General features: G+C 37.2%; 1 protein-coding gene across 1 annotated transcript; it reads left to right on the top strand.

Annotated features, from left to right (window-relative positions):
- Positions 1–389: 389 nt before the first annotated feature.
- On the top strand, positions 390–8697 carry LOC104415901 (squalene synthase-like). Its single transcript, XM_010027319.3, has 13 exons — positions 390–584; positions 3340–3382; positions 3903–3992; positions 4904–4979; positions 5304–5373; positions 6030–6173; positions 6254–6358; positions 6556–6702; positions 7193–7268; positions 7582–7670; positions 8192–8283; positions 8442–8487; positions 8599–8697. The coding sequence occupies exons 1-13, from the start codon at positions 390–392 to the stop codon at positions 8665–8667; spliced, it is 1242 nt and encodes a 413-aa protein (XP_010025621.2). The 3' UTR covers positions 8668–8697.
- The last annotated feature ends 15612 nt before the right edge of the window (positions 8698–24309 follow it).

The raw sequence follows: 24309 nt of genomic DNA, 5'->3' as shown, positions 1-24309 counted from the left end.
CAGTTTTGGTAAGACACGTCACAACTTAAGTTTTTGATGAAAGTGCACTCGACAAGGTTAGAGGTCCTTGAGGCAGCTGGAATTGATGAGGTTAGAGGTCTTATGGAGATAAGTTGATCCGTGATGCTTTAGTCACTCAAAATGAAAATCACGTTTTTAACGCCATCAACACCGAAACAATGGTGCGGTACTATGATTGGAAGACAAAAGTACTATGATTGGAATACATAAAAGGACACTTTGAAAAATATATAACATCGTTTATTCCAAGCCTAGAGACTTCGTATATGACGATTCTGGTTTGCTTTCCTTACAAAAACCTCCCCTTTAGCTTTTGCCAAATTCAATCTCTGTTTTCTCCGATCTCGAGTTCAGAGAAAGAGAGCGAAATGGGGAGTTTGGGAGCTATTTTGAAGCATCCGGATGAACTCTACCCACTGTTGAAGCTGAAGATGAAGGCGAGGAATGCCGAGAAGCAGCTCCCTCAGCAACCTCATTGGCGATTTTGCTACTCCATGCTCCGCAAGTTCTCCAAGACATTCGCTTTCGTCATCGAACAACTCCCCACCGAGCTTCGCGATGCGGTGAGTGTGGTTTTCGATTTCAAAATTCTTTTAATAATATTTAAATATTAAAGTACATATTTATATAACGATTTAAGTTTTTTTATAAGAGGTGACAATGATTTTATAAAATCTCACGTGTTGTCAAAGCATCCTAAGTTTTAGACCCAAAACTTTTACTTCATTTAGTTGCTTAACAAAAATGTAACAAAAGCCAATTATCCAAATGCTGTTTGTTTTGAACAAATACTCGAAAAGTTAAATTACTTTATCTAGATACAAAATCATTTTCCCAAACCTTTTTCAAACGCACCGAGTTGTTGTGCCTGCTGCGCGACAACTTGGATAAAGCTAATGATCAATGTCTCATGCGAAGATTAATTCTTTACTCTCACAACATTACCTGAAACCTTCCCCTTAATTTACTTAAAAAGACTAGACAACATAATCGAAAAAATTAAAGCGTTATGCTCGTTTAGGTTGCATGCAAATAGCTTGGTATTTGTAGGGGACAACACAGAGGAGATTAATTATGTTAATGATGACGTAAAACCATTGAGCTGTCAGTGGCTTTATGTGTAGCCTCGAAAATTCATCACCATGCTTTGATACGTGTCCCAATTCTAGGCTTCTAGCAACCCCTCATTTTTGTGATTCTTGCTCCACCATCATTTTCATGGAGAATTATGATGATTTAAAAACTTGTCAGTCATATATATTTCAAATAGTTTCTTTACAAATATAGATCTCTCTACCCTTACCAAAAAAAAAAATATATATATATATATATAGATCCCTCTACCGTAATATCCACCATGCTCTTGCGGTTAAGTTGTGTATAAAGTGGCCACAAATGTATGGTGGAATATATATTTTTTTGAGAATGCTAAACTTACTACAATTGTGTCAGTTCGGTTCTAAACCCATTTTTTATCAATTAAATTTTAAATTTTTTACATTTGTACCTATTCAATCTGTTTGATCAATTTGGCTAATTGGCACTAACCTAGACTATGGTAGCCTTGCTGGTATCAACATGAACAATTTAAAATTTTTTTTTTCCTTTTCTCCTTTTCTTTCTCTTTCATTTTTTGTTTTGCTTCCATTCTTCTTATTCCTTGGGCCGATCACCAAGGGTTGGGCAAGGGAGCCTTTGCAAGAGGGTTGGGTGAGGCATAGCTTCACCGACCCTCAACTCTAGCCAATTGTCGAGGTTTAGTGACTAGCTAGAGGAAGAAGAAGAACGGAAGGAGAAAAAAAAGGAAAGAGAAAAGAATAAATAAATAAATAAATTTAAAATATTATTAAAAATTATCCATGTTAGCACCGACTACACCATGTAGGATGAATCCATGTTGGCCTGGCTGGCCAAAATTGGCAAGATAGGCTACATGGCACAATCGCAAAACGTTTAGAACTTAATTAGTAAGAAAAAAAAAGTTTAGGATTGAATTAAAATAATTGCAATAGGTCTTGGACTTTTTAAATTGTTCTCCTTATTTTTTTTCGATCAATGATATATGGTAATATATTTAAAGAAAAATAAAATATTTTCAATAAATGAAAAGGTGATCCACCATGCTTTTTAAATTGTTCAAATATTTATCGTGGTTGAAATCTTTTTATTAGGTGGGTTATTTTTGGTAAGGGATTTCCAATTAAGTTTTCTTGAGTTGGTAATATAGTCTTGTTGAGTCATACACGCTCAATTAGTATAATCTAGTAAGAGATGAGTCAATATGAATTTTTCAGTTATTTAAATATCATTGAGATATTGACACATGGGTATAGGTTTTTCCTTCCTCTAAATAATGGGGAATGATATGGCCAATCTTACACACTTTTTTTGATAAGTTTGCCTAAAATCAATTCCCCACGCACTTTTCTCTCTCATAAGTGTGAGCCCCCATGAGCAGTCCATCCTCCTCCTCCTAATCTTCCTACTAAGATTTTACTGTTTTAGTATTATTGATTATGATTCGTGTAGCATAATAATATAAAGGTTATTGAGAAACATAAATATTTTTTTTCTAAAAATCTCTTCTTCTTTTCTTTAACAAAAGCTAATTGAGATATTCATACGCATCATTGATGAGAAGAAGACAATACATGTACCCCTTTGTAGATTGGATATAAGATCACCTAGTCGTTCAGAAAGCAAAGAAAAAAAATTATCCAACAGCTAATTTTTGTAAAACATGGGAAGCTAAAAGAATACGAGAATTTTTTAATTCACAAGAAAAAGAAACTATAATTAAAATAGATACAGGATGGCGGGAGGTGCCACGTGACGACAACATAAAACCCGACGTACCAGTCTTCAAGACGGAATTTATTCCTCGGCCCGAACCCCCTTTTTATACGCGCCTCCTACCGCAGGGACGACATGTCATGCGTCCATGTGAAGGTGCATATTACTACCTAACCTATTTAAATTAGCTAATCACTTTTTTCTTATCCTACTATTGAATCTGAGAAGTCAAAGAAAAGTGCTATGGGCACTTCAAATCGAAGTATGATCTCGAATGGAACTGCGTGATATTACTGCTAATGCCAATGCAATGCTCATCCATGGATTTAGGTGGTTATATCTTGTTTTCTCTTGATACTTACCTCAATTCTGCTGTCTGCTAATCCAACTGCAAAAATGTAAATAAACTGTTAGATTAGTTAGTGCAAATGCCACTCACAGCCAGTGCAAATTCCAGTAGAATTATTAGATTAGTTTCTCTCGATGTGCTTTTATCTCTTTAACTTTTCTTTTGCATTTTTGCAGGTGTGCATACTCTATTTGGTCCTGCGCGCCCTCGATACAGTTGGTTTGTCCTATAACACTGCATTAGTTCTCTGTCTTTCATTTGCAAGATATTATGCTGTTTATCAAACATGTGCATCTGTCCTAAATTACCCTCACTCCGTTAGCACTTCTGGTTGGTTAATCTGAGCCACCTATCCCTTGTATGTCAAAGGTTTACTATAACGCAAACCCACCGGAGTTTCCTTTTTATGTTGATAACATTCATGGAAATATCTGTGTAGGTTAGAGTGAGCTCTTCACGTGTAAAGTCGAGTGTCTTTGTCACCATTAACCATCATAAATGGAAGTGGAGTATGCTATGCTCTAGTTATTAAGGCCCCAATTGATTTATCATATAATAATGTTTTTGCTTACATTTAATCCATTGAATAGTTCATGAAAGAATTCGTTTCAGGATTAATCCTTAATTCCTATGCCTAGTTCTTGTTAGTATCACGTTGAATAACTGTTTCCAGCTCCATATAGACATTAGTATGTGATTTTGTGCTGGAATCTTATTTCTTCTAATGCTCCCTTTCCAGAGGATGACACGAGCATACCTGTTGATGTCAAAGTGCCTATCCTGAAAGCTTTTCTTCAGCACGTGTTTGATAAGGAGTGGCATTTTTCATGTGAGTTAAACATCCTATCATGCTACCCTTTCTTTCCAGTTGAAGCTTTCGGTGATCTAAGACTGGTTTTCCCTGCATTTAAATCCTTGGTTCAATATTTTTGTCCTTTCCCGACCTTTACATAAAATTCAGGAAGCGTGAGTTAGTTATTTTGTCGAAAAACTTTGTTTGACTTGTCTCTCTTAATGTAACCTTGTAGAAATATGTTTGTGCGTATGTGTAAATAATTGACGTCCTCCACATTTTGCATTAAGAATGATCGTCAAAGCTACATGGAGATTCTATCTTTAACAGAATCTTGTAGCAATTTTCCATTATTTGAAGCTGACTTCAAATTGACTGAAATAATTTTCTATAACACTGCTATAAGAACAAGATATATCAATAATATTTTGCCTCTACGTTATGATTCTACATGAGAACCTCTACAAATAGTCTCATCTACATTTCTTATTTGTGCGTTCTTTTACTGACTTCTTTAAGAATCAACACTAAAGTAAAATAAACACTCTCTTGCTATGATAAATTCCTGTGTTATTTCCAGCATATGAAGAAATTGGACAACCAAGCATAGGGTAAACGATTGTCAATATATTTCTGACGTCAAGTTGGAAAATAAGGTGTTTCTTGGTTATTCAGATTTCATCATGCCACTGATTTTCTCCAACTAGCAATTCTTGGGGCATGCACAACTTGGTTGGGAGAGCTGCTTTAAGTTGCAACTGTTGTTATCTTGTAATTTTTATTATTGTTTAGTTATATTGCTGTCTTAGTTTACAGACAATCTGTAAATGGTGCTTATCCAGAAGTCTGTGCTGCCTATATGAAGAAGTTGGAGCTGGGCACCGAACTTTTAGCTGCCCAGAATTCTATTAAGTTCACTGACTTGATATTTTTATTGCCATATTAAGGTGGTACAAAGGAGTGCAAGGTTTTAATGGACCAATTTCATCATGTTTCAACGGCTTTCCTGGAGCTTGGGAAGAGGTTACTAACTTGTGATTTCTTTACAATTATGATGTGAACAACTTTTGTGAGGTCAGGATGTTCTCTTCTTCAACCTGATCTTCTTTAGCCTCTGAACTTAACCATGTGTGTTTCCTTTACCAACATACCTACCCATCACAGTTCCGCAACCATATTATCATTGTCTATCAAATGTTCTTGCCAACCCATTTTTCACTTTCACCGAGAATGAAAACTCAAAACCAAACTTTCCTGCAATTGACCCAAAATTGTATAACCGTTTCTATTGATTGATGTGTTGACTGCTTTTCCTTTATAAACTGTAGCTTTTGTTTATACTTGCAGGTATCAAGAGGTAATTGAGGAGATTACTAAAAGAATGGGAGCAGGAATGGCAAAATTTATTTGCAAAGAGGTTTGTGATCTTGTCATGTGACACTCCTGATATTTTCCAAGACCCTACCTTATAAATAGCCAAGCTGAAGGAACTCTTATACACATTATAGTATTTGGTTGTGTTTGGACTTGGTCAGTAAATAGCTAGTGCGTAAGCCTTTCATGAGGAGAATCCTTGCCTCCAATGGTTGAAAATGAATATGTTACTTTTCAGTACCAGTATAAACCTTTTATTTATTGAATGGCTGCACATACAGTGGCCAACGGGTAGCCCATCCGGCTGTTTACTATGACCATAGTGGAGTAAGGATTTGACCTTAGCTGTGTGGTTCTACTCCTTAAAGAATTCACTCCCTTACAGAAAATGAACTCATCTAGAAGTGTATCATTCAGCCTTAATAACCACTCTTCCATCTTCCAAGGTTCACATGCCTGTGAACTGACTATTGACTCTAATACGAGCCTTGTTTATGGTAACTGACCTGGCTGGATTGGAATGGATTTGATCCAATACTATCATGAAAAGAATTTAAGAGCTGTAATATTCTTTTGCACTAAGCATTTCAAGGCCAGTTGTAGTCTTGCACCTTCTGGAAGAATTGGCTTGTGGTGGAGATTAATCTGTTTAATGGGTTATTCCTGCAAAGAGTTCCACTAATTTCTTCCCTATTGCAGGTGGAAACAGTTGATGATTACAATGAATATTGCCACTATGTGTCAGGACTTATAGGTTTAGGTCTGTCAAAGCTTTTCCATGCTTCTGGAGCTGAAGATTTGGCACCAGATTCTCTGTCCAATTCAATGGCTTTGATTCTACAGGTACTTGAAAGACACTGAGTTTCATGTACATGACCACATATTTTGGATTTCTAACATTGTTTTATGGATGTAAATATCAGAAACAAGACATTATTCGAGATTATTTGGAAGATATCAATAAGATTCCAAAGTCACGCATGTTTTGGCCTCATCAGATTTGGGGCAAATATGTAAACAAACTTGAGGTATGCCTCTTCAACATGATTCAGGATGATTAAAGGCTTACACAGATTGCGCTTTAGCCCTTTTACCATATAAAATTGATTTCCCATCAACTACTTTGAAAATGAATCGCTAAGATATTATGCACCTACAATGCTGAATTTTGTGCCGCATGCACATCCTTATTTTCTCTTTTCTGTAATTGGCCCTATCTACATAGGACTTGAAGTATGAGGAGAACTCAGTGAAGGCAGTACAATGTTTGAATGAGATGGTCACAGATGCTTTGACACATGTTGAAGACAGTTTGACATACATGTTTGCTTTAAGGGATCCTGCTATATTCCGGTTTTGGGCTATTTTTCAGGTACATTATCAATTCTTCAAGACAGCAGTGTTTCTTATCTGTGAATGAGTGTTTTTGCCTTACATCTATCCTATATATTAAAATATTGAAGGTAGCTATCGATCTCCAAATTTTTCCTTCATAAAACTTGCCTTAGAATTTTTCTCACGAACATACTACAAGCCCAATCTCTGCACTTCTTTCCTTGGCCCCCTCTCTCACACACATTTGCGCGCGTGTGCAGCAGGTGCACAGACACACAAGTTGTCCCTTTCTCTCTCCTTGTGTGCACGTGTGGGCACAAGATTTGGTTTCACACATTGACGTTACAAAATTTCCCTATTATAATCAGTTGTTGACATTTCTGAACTCACTCTTCATATTCTTAAGACTTTCTGTACGCGGTTCATTTGATTTCATGACGTTGAATGTTGATATTTTCTTTTTAATGCCATTAATCTTTTGATTATCTGGGAGAAGCTCCTCTGCCAACATTTTCTACTTTTACTAGATAATGGCGATTGGAAATTTAGCTTTATCCTACAACAATATTGAAGTTTTCAGAGGCGAAGTAAAGATCAGGGCAGGTAAGAAAATGATTTGCTGGTATTTTCTTTCATCATTGAAATTAGAGCTATCCTAGACATGACAAAATGATTAGGCATACTGAAGAACTTGAATGGCACTAGGCATGTAGAAGATACTTTTACACGATGAAATAATGAGGCGTAATGAAGAACTAGGTCCAGGCATGATGGAAATATAGCTTGTCGACTATCACCATTCATCATTTGTCAAGGCTGTGTCTATCCATGAGCCTTTGCACATTTGTTTATGTTCTGTAGTAGCTCCGAGATAATAATTCTTCAATTGTTCCATTTGTCTAACTATACTATTCAGGTCTTGCTGCTAAACTTAGGGATCACACAAGGACAATGGCTGATGTTTATGGTGCTTTCTATGATTTTTCTTGTATGCTAAAGTCCAAGGTATGAAGTCAAAAACTAGAATGCACCATCTTTTATACATGTATTTTAATTATTTCTAACTTGAAAATGTACTAGACCTTATAACCTACACAATCTTCTGTGATTTGAGTGGATATGTAGCAAACCAAATTGCATGTAAAGGTTAGCTATCTTGAATCCGAAATGGAAATGACAGTTCTCCGTTATGCCTATGAAGTGAAAAAAAGGAGAAGAAGAAGAAGAAGAAGTTTTGTCTTCTGCAAAGATATTTTTGTGTTAGGAACCACTTCATTTAATGGTAGCTTTAATAGTAGAAGGGATTATAACTTAAGTCTTAGTAGCATTGTGAAATTTCTCCCTTCTGCTTCTTGACTGTGGGGCAGAATATTCTTGATGATCTATTAATCCAACTTTTGGCCACAATAGTAGTTGATGCTTTCATTTGTTCGCTTGCTTTTCCATCTCCATGCTTTTCACACTATGATTTTTTTAACATACAGAGTGAGACATTACTAACCAAATTATGCCTTTTGCTCCCATAGGTTGACAAGAATGATCCTAATGCTACAAAAACATTGAGCATAATCGAGGGTATACAGAAGGCTTGCAGAGATTCTGGCCTCCTAAACAAAAGGTTCCTCTCTCTCTCTCTCTCTCTCTCTCTCTCTCTCTCTCTCTCTCTCTCTCTCTCTCTCTCTCTCTCTCTCTCTCTCTCTCTCTCTCTCTCTCTCTGGAAATGGATATTGATTATGCCTTTCTACTTAAACAAATTTCCTTTGTAAATTTTGACAGGAAATCTTACATCCTTGCGACTGAACCCACAAATAGTTCTGTCCTGGTCAGTTTACACCTTGTTCATCTCACATTGTTTGGCTGGTCTTGGAACTATATGCTGAACAGCAAACCAAACAAAAGAGAGAACAATAGCTTATCACAATCTAAATTGCAGGTCGCCCTTTTGCTCATTGTACTGGTAATAGTTGTCGCTCATCTCTGTGCAAGCCAATTGAGTAACTAATGTGAGTTCTATTAGCATGATACGCTCGACCTAAGATTGCTCCAAACTTGTCTTATCATTGTCCAACAACTTTTATTCCGTTGTTTTTTCTTGTGCAGATGGCTTTATGGGAAAACCAGCAAGTGATGGAGATAGTGTCGCTACAGATGCATCTATCGTAGAATTATGCTTTTATATATGTTTGTATCTTGTGTTCCGATGTGTGCTATTTATACATGTTTGAGGCATTCAAACATAATTGACGAATTCCTATTTTCAATTTTAAACTGTTTTTCTTCTGGAACATGTGATCCCGAGCTATATTAAATTGAATCTACTCTTCTCGGCTTCCTGTATTTCGTGGCAAGCTAAGGGATTTTTGGTCTTTATGAAGCTACTATAATTTTGCCCATTTACAATAAATTACTACAGAGCTAGGTGTTTTGACATACAAAGTTTCTATCTTTGGTGAATTGGCTTGGAATTCTATTGTAACATCTTCAAATATTTTTCTAATAGTCCTTCAGGCTGAGCAAAACAATTAACTCATATTAGAGAATGGATTCGATGATACTTTTGATTGGTAATTTCACTTTGATTATTATGGTCATAGGGGTTTACCTCAAAGAAAAACTTTGCGAGAAGAAGAGAGTCATACTTCAATTGAGAACTCATGTTTAGTTCAACTTTGTCATCCCCGTCCACTATTTAAGCGTTACATATTCTGCCAATCAACCAAAAAAAAAAAAGAAAAGACCTTATATATTGATTTTACAGTATGTATCAGTATTTTTTGCTTAAACATGACATCAAAGCACTTTACCTAAATCTGCTCTAAAAATTTGAGCCGTGCTTATACTATCAAAGTTATAATCGGAATGTTTCACCAAAAAAGCAAAAAAAAAGAAAAAAGAAATCTTTTGGAAAGGGATGGATTGAATATGCAAAAATTATGAAAGTTTCCTTTGTTTATCTGGACATGTATATAAATGTCTTGAAATGTAATGGAATTGAAAATGCAATTGCTAGGAATTTAAAGTGCTAGAAAGATTTGCTGGGAAAATAAAGATAAACATAAATATGCACGAACACTAGTTATGTGATTGATTTGACGAACCTTTGCAAAACAGTTATTGATTTTGTATCTACAAATAACTTCCTAACCCCACTTGCAGTTATTGGTAAAAAGTTGAAATCCCTAGACACAATCTCCTATTATCTAATAATGATTATATGCAAGATGTAACAAGTCTCGAGACTATTGGTGTAACCACTCAGCAATTGTGCATTCTTGTCAATCCACTATCTCTTTCTTCAACTAACGTGTTGGCAAACCTCTATAACGTTCATTAATAGTACTTCCTTAATAATAAACCAAGATCCCAGATCGCTTGCTATAAATGACTTGGTTGATTAATTTCGCTCAAGCTTTTATGACTTTGTATAACTTCTACATTGCGTGTCATTGATTTCCTTCATTACTAGTCAATAATCCAAAAGTTAGTCATATTATTTGTGTCAATGAGGAAACCTCAACCCTACAAGATTGACTTAGGGACTATTGCGACCTACCCCTCTAGGCCTTACAATCCCAAGAAATAGGTTTTAGAAGCATTTGTTTATAAAGTCAATGTGAATGGTTCGTACAAATAGAAATCTCAAATAAAATGCTGAAAAACCCCTTAGACGGATATAAAATCTGAATGGCACATAAGAACGGCAGTTTTGAATGGGTTCTCCAATTTGTTAACGACACAAACGGATTGTCAATTATAAACTCGAGTCCTCTCAAACTCATGCTTCACGCGACCACATTTCATTTTAAGTTGTTATACCGCCTAAAACCATTATCTAGGAGTCGGTACTAGCCTCTTTGTTGGGGGCCAGCTAGAAACCCAATCAAGAGTTGAGAGACCACCCTTTTTTTCTTTTTGGTAAAGTGTTGAGAGACCACCTTTGATTTTCAGAAAACCAGAGATTTTGTGGGTTTGGGGACTTGACTTATGCTAAAGATTTCTATTAGCGCCATTTCGATATCTTTGAGTACAGTTGTTATCTAAAGTGGTCATATAGTTTTTTTTTTACATTTTCGTGCAAGTGAAAAGATAGGTGATCACACACGTATGGTTCGTTTGTACCATTTCTATACTAACTATCTAAAGTATAAAAATGAAGCACACAAGTAATTGAAATGACAGAGCGGGAAAGTAAACACCCAAATAGTTTAATGTATCACAAGAAAAACCTAAACAAACAAATTTAAGTGTAAGAAGGAAAACCCGCAACTCGTCGGACATTTATATAATGCAGAAGGGGACCTGAGACATATGTTAGGAAATGAATATTACAAATGAAAAAGGTTTAGATCAAACATCGACCATCCACCATCTTCATCCCTTCGGGTCACCACCTCCAAGGATTGCCTTTTGGACCTATTCTAATTCTAACTAATGCTAAACTAACATATAAGATCATACAACATACAACAATGAACTTAAGCGAGGACAATTTGTAACATCACGGGTCTCCACTATACACATATTGTCCGCTTTGGACATTAAGTCCTCACGGTTTTATTCCTCTCAGGGCAATCCATACTATCCCAAAAAAACACGTATGTACAGTTTAGAGGGACCCAAGTCTTATAAGCTAGCCCATGACTCTCTCCCTAGGCGATGTGGGACAAGAGACGTGCCCCCTTCCTGTGCACATCCACGGACCGAGGCGCGAATGCATCGCCATCCCTCCTCCCCGCGCACCGTCACTTGGGCCGTCACACTCTCCCCCCCTTGGGAGCACATCGTCCTCTCTGTGGCCCCACACGAGGTCGGGAGTAAGAACAACGTCCTCGCTATGGCCCCACATGCGGTCGGGAGTCGGCTCTGATACCACTTGTAACATCCCGGGTCTCCATTGTACACATATTGTCCGCTTTGGACACTAAGTCCTCACGGTTTTGTTCCTCTTGGAGCAGCCCATACTACCCAAAAAAAACGTGTATGTACAGTTTAGAGGGACCCGAATCTTATAAGCTAGCCCAAGACTCCCTCCCCAAGCGATGTGGGACAAGAGACGTGTCCCCTTCCTGCGCATGTCCAGGGACCGAGGCGCGAACGCATCGCCTTCCCTTCTCCCCACGCACCGTCACCTAGGCCGTCACACAATCAATACAATGAATTGAGGAAATGCACTCAACCATCAAACATGGCCTTGAGATTGACCTTTGATTTGCATACGTCATCCCTTCTTAAGACACCTAATCGATTAAATTCATGATCATCGATAATTAATTATCATTTGTGTTCACAAGTGGTAATTAAGATTGAATGGTCCTAATTTGGGTCTAGGTTATCCCAAAGGTTCCCCATATGGTCATGCATCGCACTTAAATCATCCATCTAAAAATCACATGCATTTGACAGAAAAAGCAAGCACTTAGGTCATATGGCCTTGATTCTCAACCAATCAATCAAATGAGGGAGCAATTAATAAAACAATCACATACGCCGAGTAATATGATCATGCAATACAAAACAATGACAAACAAAGACAATCGAACAAAGGAAATGTGATTCACTTGATGCGAAAGTAAGTGGTGGAGTCCTGTGCTAGTCTCCCCCGAGGTATAGGGGCCCGACCCTTCAGTGCTGTCCGGGCACGGGGGGCCCGTGGTGGAGCCCTCGGTTACCAGAAAAGGGGTAAGTTTGTGAACAATTTGCAAAGAATGGCTCAAGTTCAAGAAAAGTGCAAAGAGGGACGTAAACTTTCCATATTTACAAACAAGTCGCTAAGAAGAGTAGTTTGCAAGTTTCAGCCATTTGGTAAGCAAGGATAACAATTTTATAGGTTATTGAGCAAGTTCAATGTCCGTGAAAAATGGATTCGAGAACTCGAATGCAGATAATGTTAGCACACTGATTGGTCTCCTTGGACCATCAAACGAATATCAAATCCAACAAAATTAGTATCAAAACGAAGTTTAGGAAATACCAAACAACTTTGTTGAAGAAAGCTTTTCAAGATTGGCATCATGAATTTATAATAATTTTCACAAAAGCCCCGCAACTTCGAAAGGGTTGGCAAAAATAGTAAGCATGTTTGACATTTTCTGAAATATTTCGACAGTGAAGTTCAGCACATATCATTAAGGACAGACAAATCACAGCAGCAACTAGGCCCAATTTAAGCATGCTCGACTTATCCTAATGTGTTCCAATCGTCATGAAAATTTTATATGTTGTTCACAAAGATATAACAAGCGATATTTCATGAAGAAACCATTTCCAGATTCACATCACATAGTTTTAAAAAAATCGAGGAATCAGTGTAAGACAATTACTAGCACAAAATGGCAGTAGGAAACAAGTTTAGTCTATGGCCTATCGGCCCTACTAATTATGCTAAAATTTTTTAAATTTTTATATGTTATATAATTACATGTTGTGAAAAAATTTCAAGGATACACCGATTTAAAATTTGATCCATAAAAAATTGTATGAAAATGGCAAACGGCAAAGGTCACTGGAACAAGACATGAAAACAGAACAAGAAAATTTTCCAGATTTCAGTTCGGTCTTGTGAAAATTATTAGACCTAGTAAACGATCTTCAAATCATGCAAAAAAGATGTCAAAACAAAGCTTATGATGTCTCCTACAAATCTCTAAAGGGCCTCAAACGCAATTGAGATCATTTTCCAACTCAAACAAAGATAACTAGCAAATAGGTCAAGTCTGAAACAGAGTACAAATTTTTGCATGAATAACATGATTTTAATCTAACTAAACGATTTGCAAATTCTACAAAATTTTTACATGATTTAGAACTGAATGTCAAGATCAAACTTTAGGAAGACACTGTCCAAAATCGAAATGCAAAAAAAATCATACACAATTGTCAAACCAAATAGGTCAATTAGCAAGAACATTTCAGTAGAACATGCACGTCTCAAAACAGATCATCCTATTCGTGAACAGGTTTCAACATAGCAAATGAGGTCCAATTTCGCGAACAGGTTTCGACATAGCAAATGAGGTCCAATTTATGTGCATGCGGCTAGTAAAAGCTCTTGAAACCAGCTTTGAATCTCGTGAAGAACTGGAAACCTGAAAATGACATTATCTAGCTCAAATGAAGACGTTTATAACATCAGTCCAATCAGGCCATCCGAATTACAGAATACAATTAATCATGCAAATCATCAATGCAAGCCATTCTAAGCTATCATCCATCATTTATAGCCATCATAGACTATATAAAGATCATCCATGCAAGCATAGAACATCATCTTAGGTTGAGCTCCAGCCTCAATTGCCTAAGGCAATCTCGTTTCATCGAGCTCAAGATCAAGAGGGAGTCTACCTAGTATATCTTCATGAAATAAGCTCGATCGAGCTAGAATCAATCTACATCGAGGCTAAGGCACGTTGAGGAAGATTTAGTTATGGGCTAAGGACACTAGAGAACACCGGAGGACATCCAAAAAGCACCGGAATGGCCATCAAAGCAGCTAGTGCTAGGATCGGAGCCAGTTGAGCCAATCAGGAGAATCGCTAGTTTAGAAGCTCATTGGAGCTAATTCAAGGGAATTCCGATCGCCACCAGGTCTGGAACTAGTTGAGGAACATCGTCGAAGGCTCTGAGACTACTGAAGGATTTTGGACCACCTAGAATCAGCCACAAATCGTTGGAGCTTGAATCACCAGCGAAAATGCCGATTTTCGAGGGTGGGTACAGGTGGCAGATGACGGCAACTGACTTCGAAAGGGAGTGTAGGTTGCTGAACAAAGTGGCATGTTGCCGGAGGAAGCCAAATGAGCGACAATTTAGGCATGACGAGAGAGAGAGAGGATCTGGAAATTGAGAGCCCCCATTTTTGGAGGGAAAATTTGTTTTACACCCATTTGTAAGATCAAATCTTATCCCTGGATTGATCTAACGGCTTGCATTTGATCTCCCTAGCTAACAAAATTACTTAGGCATTAAATTTGCCTAAGATGAGATGATTAATGTGCACATGTCTATTTAGACAGCTATGATGAATTTTCAATGAACGTTGGTGATTAATATTGAAATTAAAGACTAATTGCAGGGGCGGGGGGGGTTTGTAATTTTGCAAGCCCAAGGGCAATTTTGTAAATTGGTTGTGCTAGGGATGAGGTGGTGCTGGCTAAGGGCCGGCCTAGTTGACATCCCTACGGAGAAAAGAGAAAGGAAAGAAAGAGGGACTGAGATTGGCACCTGACGATTGTTTTTTCCCACTGCACTGTACACATTTTTATTCCTCCTTTTCTTTTGCGTTAATACTTTGCAGATTCTATTTGTTCTTTAATGATGTTGTAGTCATTTGATATATAGCGCTTTTGGTTTTGGTTGATGAAAACGTTGTTCCAAAAGTGACGATCTCAATTTGTTTGACCACCACTTTGAGAACTGGGAAATATCTTGGTGTCACATGATATTATGATTGAATGTGGTTGGCGAAATTCTAGAATCCTAAAAGCTGCTACTCCTGGCATGGGAAAACCAACAGCTTCTTTAGCTTAGTCTGGCGGGAGTCATGGATCAAAGGAGGTCTCTGTCATTTAAATTTAATCCAGAGACATTTCCTTTCTATGATATGTGCACTTCCATGTTCCCAAGAAGAAAGAGGAGAAGCTTGCTCATTTCAGGAACTTATTATAATTTACTGGTATCAACAAGGCTTAATTTGTTATTAGAAGAATGAGGTAGCCCAATTTTATTCATTTCGTCTTTCGTAGGTTCTCAAAATTGTGCAAGCAGTCATGGTCTGTGATAAAGTGTAGATTATTCTCGACAAAAGAAGTCTGATAGTATTATACTTCCCCGGGCCCCCGCCATTTATCAGGAAGTGCAGTTAAAGGTTGTAGGAGGTTTGAAATTTCCGACCCGTTCTCTTTTCTGGACTTTAATTGGGTTTTCCTGTTTTTGATGAACTAAGTTGAAATTTATAGGTTGTGCGAAGGTGGTCTCCGACTTCGAATGGTTTTCTTCGGACATGGCTTTTTTGTCTGTATCCACCTCTATGGTTGTCCAGGCAAACAAGCCTGGTAAATCTGCCATCAAAGTACTATCGATTTATGATACATTCAATTATGGTGAGGTATAATACTTTGTCTAATTGATTTGTCCCTTGTCGTAGTAAATCTCCATATTTGATGCCAAATAGACCCCACTCTTTCTTTCTGCATACTGCCAGATTGCATTTACATTCATTATAGCATTCATAAAGATAGTTTTTAAATGATCCTGGAGTGATCTTTATGGTAAATGCTGAAGCTACAGATTCTCATGGCTGAAATAGATTCCACAATTACAACAATTAAAATTCTAAAGGAAAACTGCCCAACTTGTCCGGTTGCATATTAGAAACCATGAATCCCTACAGTTAAGTTGAGATTCTTAGAGTATTCATAAAGATAGTTTTTAAATGATCCTGGAGTAATCTGTATGCTGAAGCTACAGATTCTAATGGCTGAAATAGATATTACAATTACAACAACACAATTACAATAACTAAAATTCTAAAGAAAAACTGCGTGACTAGTCTTGTTGCACATTAGAAACCATGTATCCCTAAAGGAAAATTGAGTTTCTTACTCGTGCATTGGTTTAGTTGGAATCTTTATTAAATTTTGTTTCTCACCATTCATGTGTCTGGGTTTCGTTTATACCATGACCATGAGCAAAGCCAGTGCAACTCTCGTTTTCTGTAAAGATTAGTAGTTAGACTGGTCAGTTCAACTGGTTGGACCACTAACTGGTTTGATGTCTTGTCTGGCTTAGTAGTCAAACTGCAAGTGATAACAAACCAGATTGAACTGACATCAGCGTGTTTCAACCTAGTTTTTGGAAAAAAGTGGGTAATAAGGTATGTGCCTGGTGTTTTGAACCTGGTATCAAATTGTCCTTGGCCACAAGTTTCTCAGGCTCTGACTTGCCCATCATTCTTGGTTATGGTACAGACAAGGATGTTAAGTCAGAGGAAGAAGTGTTAGATGAATGAATCTATGAATTAATGATTCTGACATGGATCAAAATTGGGATATGTAGCCCTGGTGAGCATGCTTTGTATGCCCTCAGTCACCAGGGGCCAAGCTTTTGCTTGAATCCCAAGTTCAGAATAACTATAGTCAACGGTTTGAAGTTTGCACTGGACAAAATAATGGTCACTGCAAACACATAAGAGCTCTTTAACAATACTAGGATTTTTAAGTTTCACTCTAGACATGATCTCAATGCTATCTTAATAGGCATTTCCTCATTACATGTCCTTCTACAGGTGATTGTTGAAGTTTCCACACCAGCTGCTATAGTTATGCTGCCGAACTTCCCTGTAGACACTTTTGTGGGATCACACCTTAAAGCTGCATTGACCTTGAAAGTGTCAACTGGTGATGCTACTTTTCACAGTCAGTTTGAATCTTATTTGATTGTTTTCTTTTTATACCACCTTGATGAAGTTACCTATCATTTGCAGGTTCACAATTTTATAGATGGGATGCTTTTGATTCCTTCATTAGGTGGAAGGCTGGAAGCGAATCATTCATCATTGTCAATGAGACTGGAGAAAAAACTAAGGTCCAGAATATAATAGATGGTGATGATGTCAAAGCCGTGGTCAATGGTCCACCATGTTCGTGGACCCATGTTTATGCTGCTGGTTCAGGTCAAACTATGCTGCATGCTGCACTGCCGAAAGAGTATCACCATTTCGATTCTTTCTCACATGGAACTACTGCTTTGAAAGCTTCATCACATATAGCGGCATTCCCACCCTTTGTTTTGCATCAGATGGAGATGGAAACCACTTTGGTGGTTATTGGTTTGATTTTGCTCAAGTTGAAGCTGATGGACATTTGGAAAGTTTAGATAAAATATATGTTATCCCAGGAAAATACGTTGATGTTATGCTTCTTGGAGGACCTGAAATATGGGATGGAGATATCGATTTCCTTGAAACTGTTGAGTGCTTTGGTAAAGAACCTGCTAATTTGAAAGATCAAAATCTTGTTCAGCAGCTTCCCCCAGCACTTATAGGAGTTTGTACAGGTTTCTTGCCAACTGTTTGGAACTTTTGCAAGTGTCTGCATTTTTTCCTGGCTTTAGGTCATTATTGTTTGACATTAGATGATCACCGTTCTTCTAGGAATGTACCAATACAATAACAAAACAAAGAGGCATTTAAATTGAATAAACTGAACTGGACAAGAGATTTCAGGTTGAATAAATTTTGGTCTGGATTGGTTGCATGAACTGGGGTTTCAAAATGGGTTCCTGGCATTGACCAAAATCCTGAAACGATCTAAAATTGAATTATGCTATTGTCTAAAATTCCATTATTCTTTCTTAACTTTAAGTTATATTTGTAGTCAGTGATCAATATCTAATAAAATTTTGTAAATATGTTGGGAGAAAAATGCTTTAAGGAAAAGCTGTGAAGAAAAGCTGACCACACTACATTTTTTCGTTTCATGTGATTATTGTTTGCTCTGGTTTTGTTCAAGCAACAAAATTCATATACTAATTGGGTTGTTCTGGACCTTTCAGCAAAACCAAAATAGCCTGGCCTGTTGGCACCCTCAGATACATCTACTAAACAGTCCTCTTTGAACTCAGGATCTTGTCTACAAACATAGTAATTTAGTCGGCATTGACCATCCTCTGCCAGCAATTGGAGAAGCATCTTTGTCAGTCATGTGTTCATTTCCTTACTCTATTGTGTTAGTAGCAGATGAACCAGGTACGCATCAGCTTTTTAATTCACCTGTTGGTATGGATGTTTTGAGAAGTCCCTTAACATTCTGTTTTCCACGTGACAGTTAATCTGAAAGGTAATATATCAACTGCTAGCCAAGCAGAATGAAGTCCAGAAAGAGTTCGTGTGACTCCTGTTACCCTGGCAAATGGACACACTATTTGCATAGCTGCAGTCGGTATTGCTTGCTCTGGAGAAGTTTTTGCGAACTCATCTTCCCTTTGTTTGAGGTGGAATTGAGAAACTGTGACGAACTGGCATATTGGTATGATGATGATGATGTGGATAGGGCTCAGTCTGGTTAGGAACACTTTATGGTCTTGCGCAATGGATCAGGACTGGTACTGTTTGAACCCTTACATCCATCTTTCAGTTTACTCATGATATAGGCTTATTCATGAATGCTGCTGTATTTCTTGTTCCCTTAAGGTTTTAGGTTCAGTCTATCATACTTTTGCAGAAATTGTCGGTTTAATTCTGGAATCAGATTAGGCTCGTACTCATGCATGGCTCTTTATTTGCTCTTTTCCCTGAATCATACCATTAAAATATATATTTTGCAGGGACATACACTCAATTAATAATATTTTCTGTTGTCATTACATCTGAAACCTGCAAGAGATTGTACTATATATATTTATGAGAATGATCTCCCTTTCATTTGCATATTACATATGGGTGTATTCCTGAGATTCATATATATTGTTTGTTAGTCTACTGTTTGACCTACTGTAGTCGGATCTGATAAAATCACGAATTCTGTTTATCTTGGGGCCGAAAGTTCATGAGAAGTCCTCACAGATGCTATACACTTACAGGGTAAGCTCTTTGAATAATCTGAGTGCTCAAGGGGGATACTAAAGTTGTTGCATTTATGTCACTGTTACCTTTGTTTCCTGCTGTTGCAATCACCTGTTATTGGCCATGCAAAATTTCATCGGACATTCATTAAAATATGCAGCTTGTATCATCTCTGCGAGTTGAACCGGAGTACAGCTTGCTAAAACCTTGTGCTAAGTTAAGCCAATGACTACAAATTGTCCCTACTACATCCTATTTCCTGTTTTAAGTGGATCAACAGTTCGAGTGATTTGAAGATGAAAGGTGTATGTCATGCATCTGCGCATTTTGAATGTATGAAGCATCATGTCCTAAGGAGGCAATCTTTTTAGGCAATAAGTTTAATAAGATCCATGAAGCTTCAACAACTACAAAATGCAGTTGGAAATAAACAAAAGGGACCAGTTCATTCTGTGTGTAATCACTCCTCTTAGCCAAATCTTCTATATCTTCCCAGATATGGGCCCATTAATGCTTTGCCATACCTGGAAATTTGAATGGAGGCTGTAACAGAAAAATCATATTTACCCCTAGGGTTATCTGCAATGTGCCCTTTACTGATGATTTTTGGGCTGTAGCTGTTGTAAAAATAAGTCTGCGAAATGGGTAGAACAATGAAATCGGATCGAGTAAAAACAACTCGGACTTTGAGGCGTGATATCACTTTCTTTAAGGATTTATTTGCCCCACTACGTTGCTAATGGTCACCGGAAAATTTCCTCCAGGATACAACAAAGTCTCAAGTGAGAATACTAGATAGCAATTCTAATATTTCTCCAGGGTCTCTCTAAGAAACAATCGAAAAATTGGCTGCAGTTTTCAGAAAGAAGACTCGAAAAATGACCACTTGTTTCTTTCCGAAAATGACAAGTATTTATATGACACGGTCTTGCAACTCTTCGTGAAAATTGCGAACAAACATGTCTTTAGAAAATTGTTCGGATAAACCAACGCGACTCTTCGGAAGAAGTCGAAAAAACGAACAATTGCAATCCTTCGGATAAATTAAAAAACCGAATAAGTAATTTTCCAAAGGTTGTCTTGAAAAGGCACAAATAAAATTCGGAATATAAATATATATATTTAAATAGAATTTCGAATTTTCATTTATATTTCATTTCCGAAATTCTCAAATTAAAAGGCAACCTTTGAACTAAAATATAAAATAAAATAAAATAAATAAATAAAAAGCAAGGGATTAATGCTAATTAAACCGCGGGCGCGCAGGCGGGTATGGTGGGTCTAGCCCCACCTAATCACTCCTTTAACTACAAAAGGAAATTCCTCATTAATAAACTAATCCTCCTGCTCCCACCTTTTCTATGTGGGACAAAGTAAAAAGCACTTATTTTGTTTTAACAAACAAAATTCCAACAATCCCCTCAAACCTTTCGATTTTTTTGGAAATGCCACTTGACATTCATTTTGTATCAAACTCATTCGCATTACCTGCACTGTGTATGATCAATATATGTATCATCTTCAGACAAGCTACTTCTAGAATTGCATAATATGAAATGATAAGATGGCTTCCCCACTGTTTTGTGCCGGTTTTAGGATTCAACACAAGAAAGCAGTTTCCTGGAGGAAAAATTTGTAACCAGTTGGTCTCTTCAGAGGAAATTCAGTAGTCATATTTCAATGAGAAAGAACTTGGCTTTATTAAGGTCTTGGTGGGAAGGTAAAAGAACTTTTTCCAGAATTGGGCCTCTTCTATTTGGAACTTGGATCAATAAAAGTTATGTAACCTTAGGTAAGCGATGACAATACAATGTCGACTTTGCGCCCATTCCATGTTTGAGTTTCTTTATTAGTTTCACTAATGTCTCGTTGAAACACAGCATTAGAATGGATATTCAAATTCTTGTTGATACTTGAGTCGGTGATGTCATGCAAGCATAAATTTTTAACCAGTTGGGCAGTCGTGCCTGGGTAAAGTAGCAAATCTCTGTCTATGTATGTTTGTGAAATTCGAGTCTATCCTATTTACTTTGCTTTTCAGGGCATTTGTCGGTAACAACATAGAAATATACAGATCCATTAGTGCCTTTGAGTTTGTTTATGATTGTTAACTTCCCTTAAGAAATTTTTCATCTGCATCATTTGGAAAGAACTGAGAATGCCAGGTTTTGGGTGGTGTTTTTGTCTGGAGTAGTACATTTTTACCTGCATTCTAGGTCCTATCTTCGGTAAGCATCTTATGAAGCAAACAATACCGGGGCTCCTTCTTTGTCTGTTTGTCATGTACTGGAGCTTCATCTATGTCTGACTGTGCTTGAAGCTCACTAAAGTGGGCTTTCACAAGATAATTTTCTTGACATAATTCTTTTATTCCTTATTATTTGTTTATTATGGGACTGTTTTGTGAGCAAACTATATCTGGTTCTTTATATATGTGAAGTACACACTATTAATCAGTAAATATCATTTATCTTTTTCAGGTCCTCTGGCAAGGCCCAAGTTTCGGTTTCATTTTCATGTGACTTTGTCTCTGCTTCATACTCAGAATCCAAGTTTTACAGTTCTAGTGTATAGGTATCAATGATTCCTGATCCAGCTCTTGCCCTTGGAGTTCCAATATCCGGGATTCTTCCTTAGTATATTTCATCAAGTCTGTTGCCTTCGTCTTTTGAATCATGTGGCCAGTCAGACAGTCACTGTGGAAAAGGGACCATTACCTATTCCTTGTTGAGAAACTGTAGTGAATTGAATGAAATAGCTCGCAGCATGACTATTTCCATTCAATATAACAGAATTAACACAGCTGAGAGTAACGAAGTTGCATGCATTCACTATAGTATGAATGATTAGAATTGCATAATATCAATTAATAAGTTGGCTGCTCCACTGTTTTGTGCAGGTTTTAGGATTCGACACAGAGAGCAGCTTCCTGAATAAAAAAATGGTAATCAGTTGGTCTTTTCAAAGGAAATTCAGATTTCATAATTTAACGAGAAAGAACTTGGCTTTATTAAGATCTTGGTGGGAAGATAAAAGAACTTTTTCCACAATTGGGCCTCATCTTTTTGGGTACTTGGATTGATGATGGTTCTGTTGTACCATGGTTATGTAATACAATTTCATTGATTTCGCTCCCCCTCCATGTTTGGGTCTCTTTGTTTGTTTCCCTAATGTCTCATCGAAACACAGCATTAGAATGGATATTCAAATTCTTATTGATACCTGAGTCGGTCATGTCATGCAAACATAAATATATTGATCAGTTGGGCTGTCGTGCCTGGATAAAGTAGGAAATCTCTGTCTATGTCTGTTCGTGAAATTTGAGTCTATCCCATTTGCTTTGCTTTTCAGGGCATTTGTTGGTAACAACGTATGAATTTACAGATCCATCAGTACCTTCGAGTTTGTTTATGATTGTTAACTTCCTTTAAGAAATTTTTCATCTGCATCATTTGGAAAGAACTGGAGTACCAGGGTTTGGGTGATGTTTTGTCTGGATAGTACATTTTTACCTACATTCTGGGTCCTATCTATGGCAAGTGTCTTATGTAGCAAACTATACTGGGGCTCCTTCTTTGTCTGTTTGTCAAATACTGGAGCTTCATCTATGTCTCCCTATGCTTGAAGCTCACTAAAGTGGGCTTTCACAAAAGAAATTTCCTGACATAATTCTTTTGTTGCTTATTATTTGTTTCTTACGGGATTATTTTGTGAGCAAAATATATCTGATTATTTATATATGTGAAATATACACTTTTAATCAGGAAGTATCATTGATCTATTTCAGGTCCGCTGGCAATGCCTGAGTTTAATTTTCATGTCTCCTTGTTTCTGCTTCATTCTCAGAATTCAAGTTTTACAGTACTAATGTGAAATATACACTATTAATCAGGAAGTGTCATTGATCCACCTCTTGCCCCTGGAGTTCCAATAACCGGGATTCTTCCTCCTCAGTACATTTCATCAAGCCTGTTGCCGTCATCTTTTGAATCATATGGCCAGTGGGATAGTCACAGTAGAAAAGGGACCAGTACCTATTCCTTCCTGAGAAGTTGCGGTGAATTGAATGAAATAGCACTCAGCAAGACTATTTCCATTCAAGATAACATAATTAAAACAGCTGAGAGTAATGAAGTAGCATGCATTCAGGCTAAAGATCACTTGTCAGGGAGAATTGAGATTGCTTCTTGTATCAAGGTCACCAAGGTGGCCATACTACTTTCCTTGACCCCTTGTCTTGAATTTTTGCAGAGAATCATAAGTTAAAGCACCAAATAAGTTCCTACATATATAGAAAAGAGGACTGTACTTCTCAAGTAGGACTATAATATTGTACATGTGCTATTATTTGAAGAAAGACCAAAAACATTTATGACTACGCACCTTGAATGTGAAACATTATTATTAACTTTTCATGGCTGCTTTTCTTTTTTTCTTTTTCATTTTTCCTGTACCTATAGTCATAGATTTTAGTGACAACGTGTTCCTATACTTGGTCATTAGAAGTTAAGCAAACTATTGGGTGGTGTCTCAACCTTTTTTAGCTTGGTCAATAGAATTACAACACAGATATGTTAGTCTCAAGTATCTAGTCCAGTTTCTTTAGCTTCCCTATGCTCCAAAATAAGACTTATTTTGATTACATATTAAGGAAAATTACATGAACTTATCTTCCTGTCCATTTATCTGTCTAGCGATTATTCTTTCCCTGTGACTGTGCTCTTCTATCTTATTGAAGGCAGTACAACACGGTACGGCTCTATTACGAGTGTCGACAAGTGGCAGTACAAGGAAGTCAGACTATGCATTGGTACCCTCTTTGCTTTCTACCATGACGGTAGTTGCATGGAGTTCTAGTTTTGTTTAATACCAACATGATGGTCAAGCAGGCAATTTTTTCTTTAAGAAAGGGTTAAAAAATAGCAATGATGAATATAAATTGTCAAATGATATATACACTCGCACAACTCGTCATTTTATCTTGTGGAGTTGACTGACACTTTTGTAGCTGGATGCATGACCATTTGTGGTAGCCATGATGGTAAGTGAAGATTCTTATTATTTTACTTAATCTGTTTGATTTAA

The sequence above is a fragment of the Eucalyptus grandis genome, chromosome 7 (genome assembly GCF_016545825.1).
Source record: "Eucalyptus grandis isolate ANBG69807.140 chromosome 7, ASM1654582v1, whole genome shotgun sequence".
Lineage (NCBI taxonomy): Eukaryota > Viridiplantae > Streptophyta > Magnoliopsida > Myrtales > Myrtaceae > Eucalyptus > Eucalyptus grandis.
The sequence above is the reverse complement of the archived record's forward strand: the minus strand, read 5'-3'. Positions and strand labels throughout refer to the sequence as shown.

Excerpts from the sequence above, each read along its gene's own strand:
- LOC104415901 (XM_010027319.3), top strand. The coding sequence starts at position 390 with ATGGGGAGTTTGGGAGCTATTTTGAAGCATCCGGATGAACTCTACCCA. Across the intron at positions 3,383-3,902 it reads GCGCGCCCTCGATACAGTTG|AGGATGACACGAGCATACCT; the intron begins GTTTGTCCTATA and ends CTCCCTTTCCAG. Across the intron at positions 6,703-7,192 it reads GGTTTTGGGCTATTTTTCAG|ATAATGGCGATTGGAAATTT; the intron begins GTACATTATCAA and ends TACTTTTACTAG.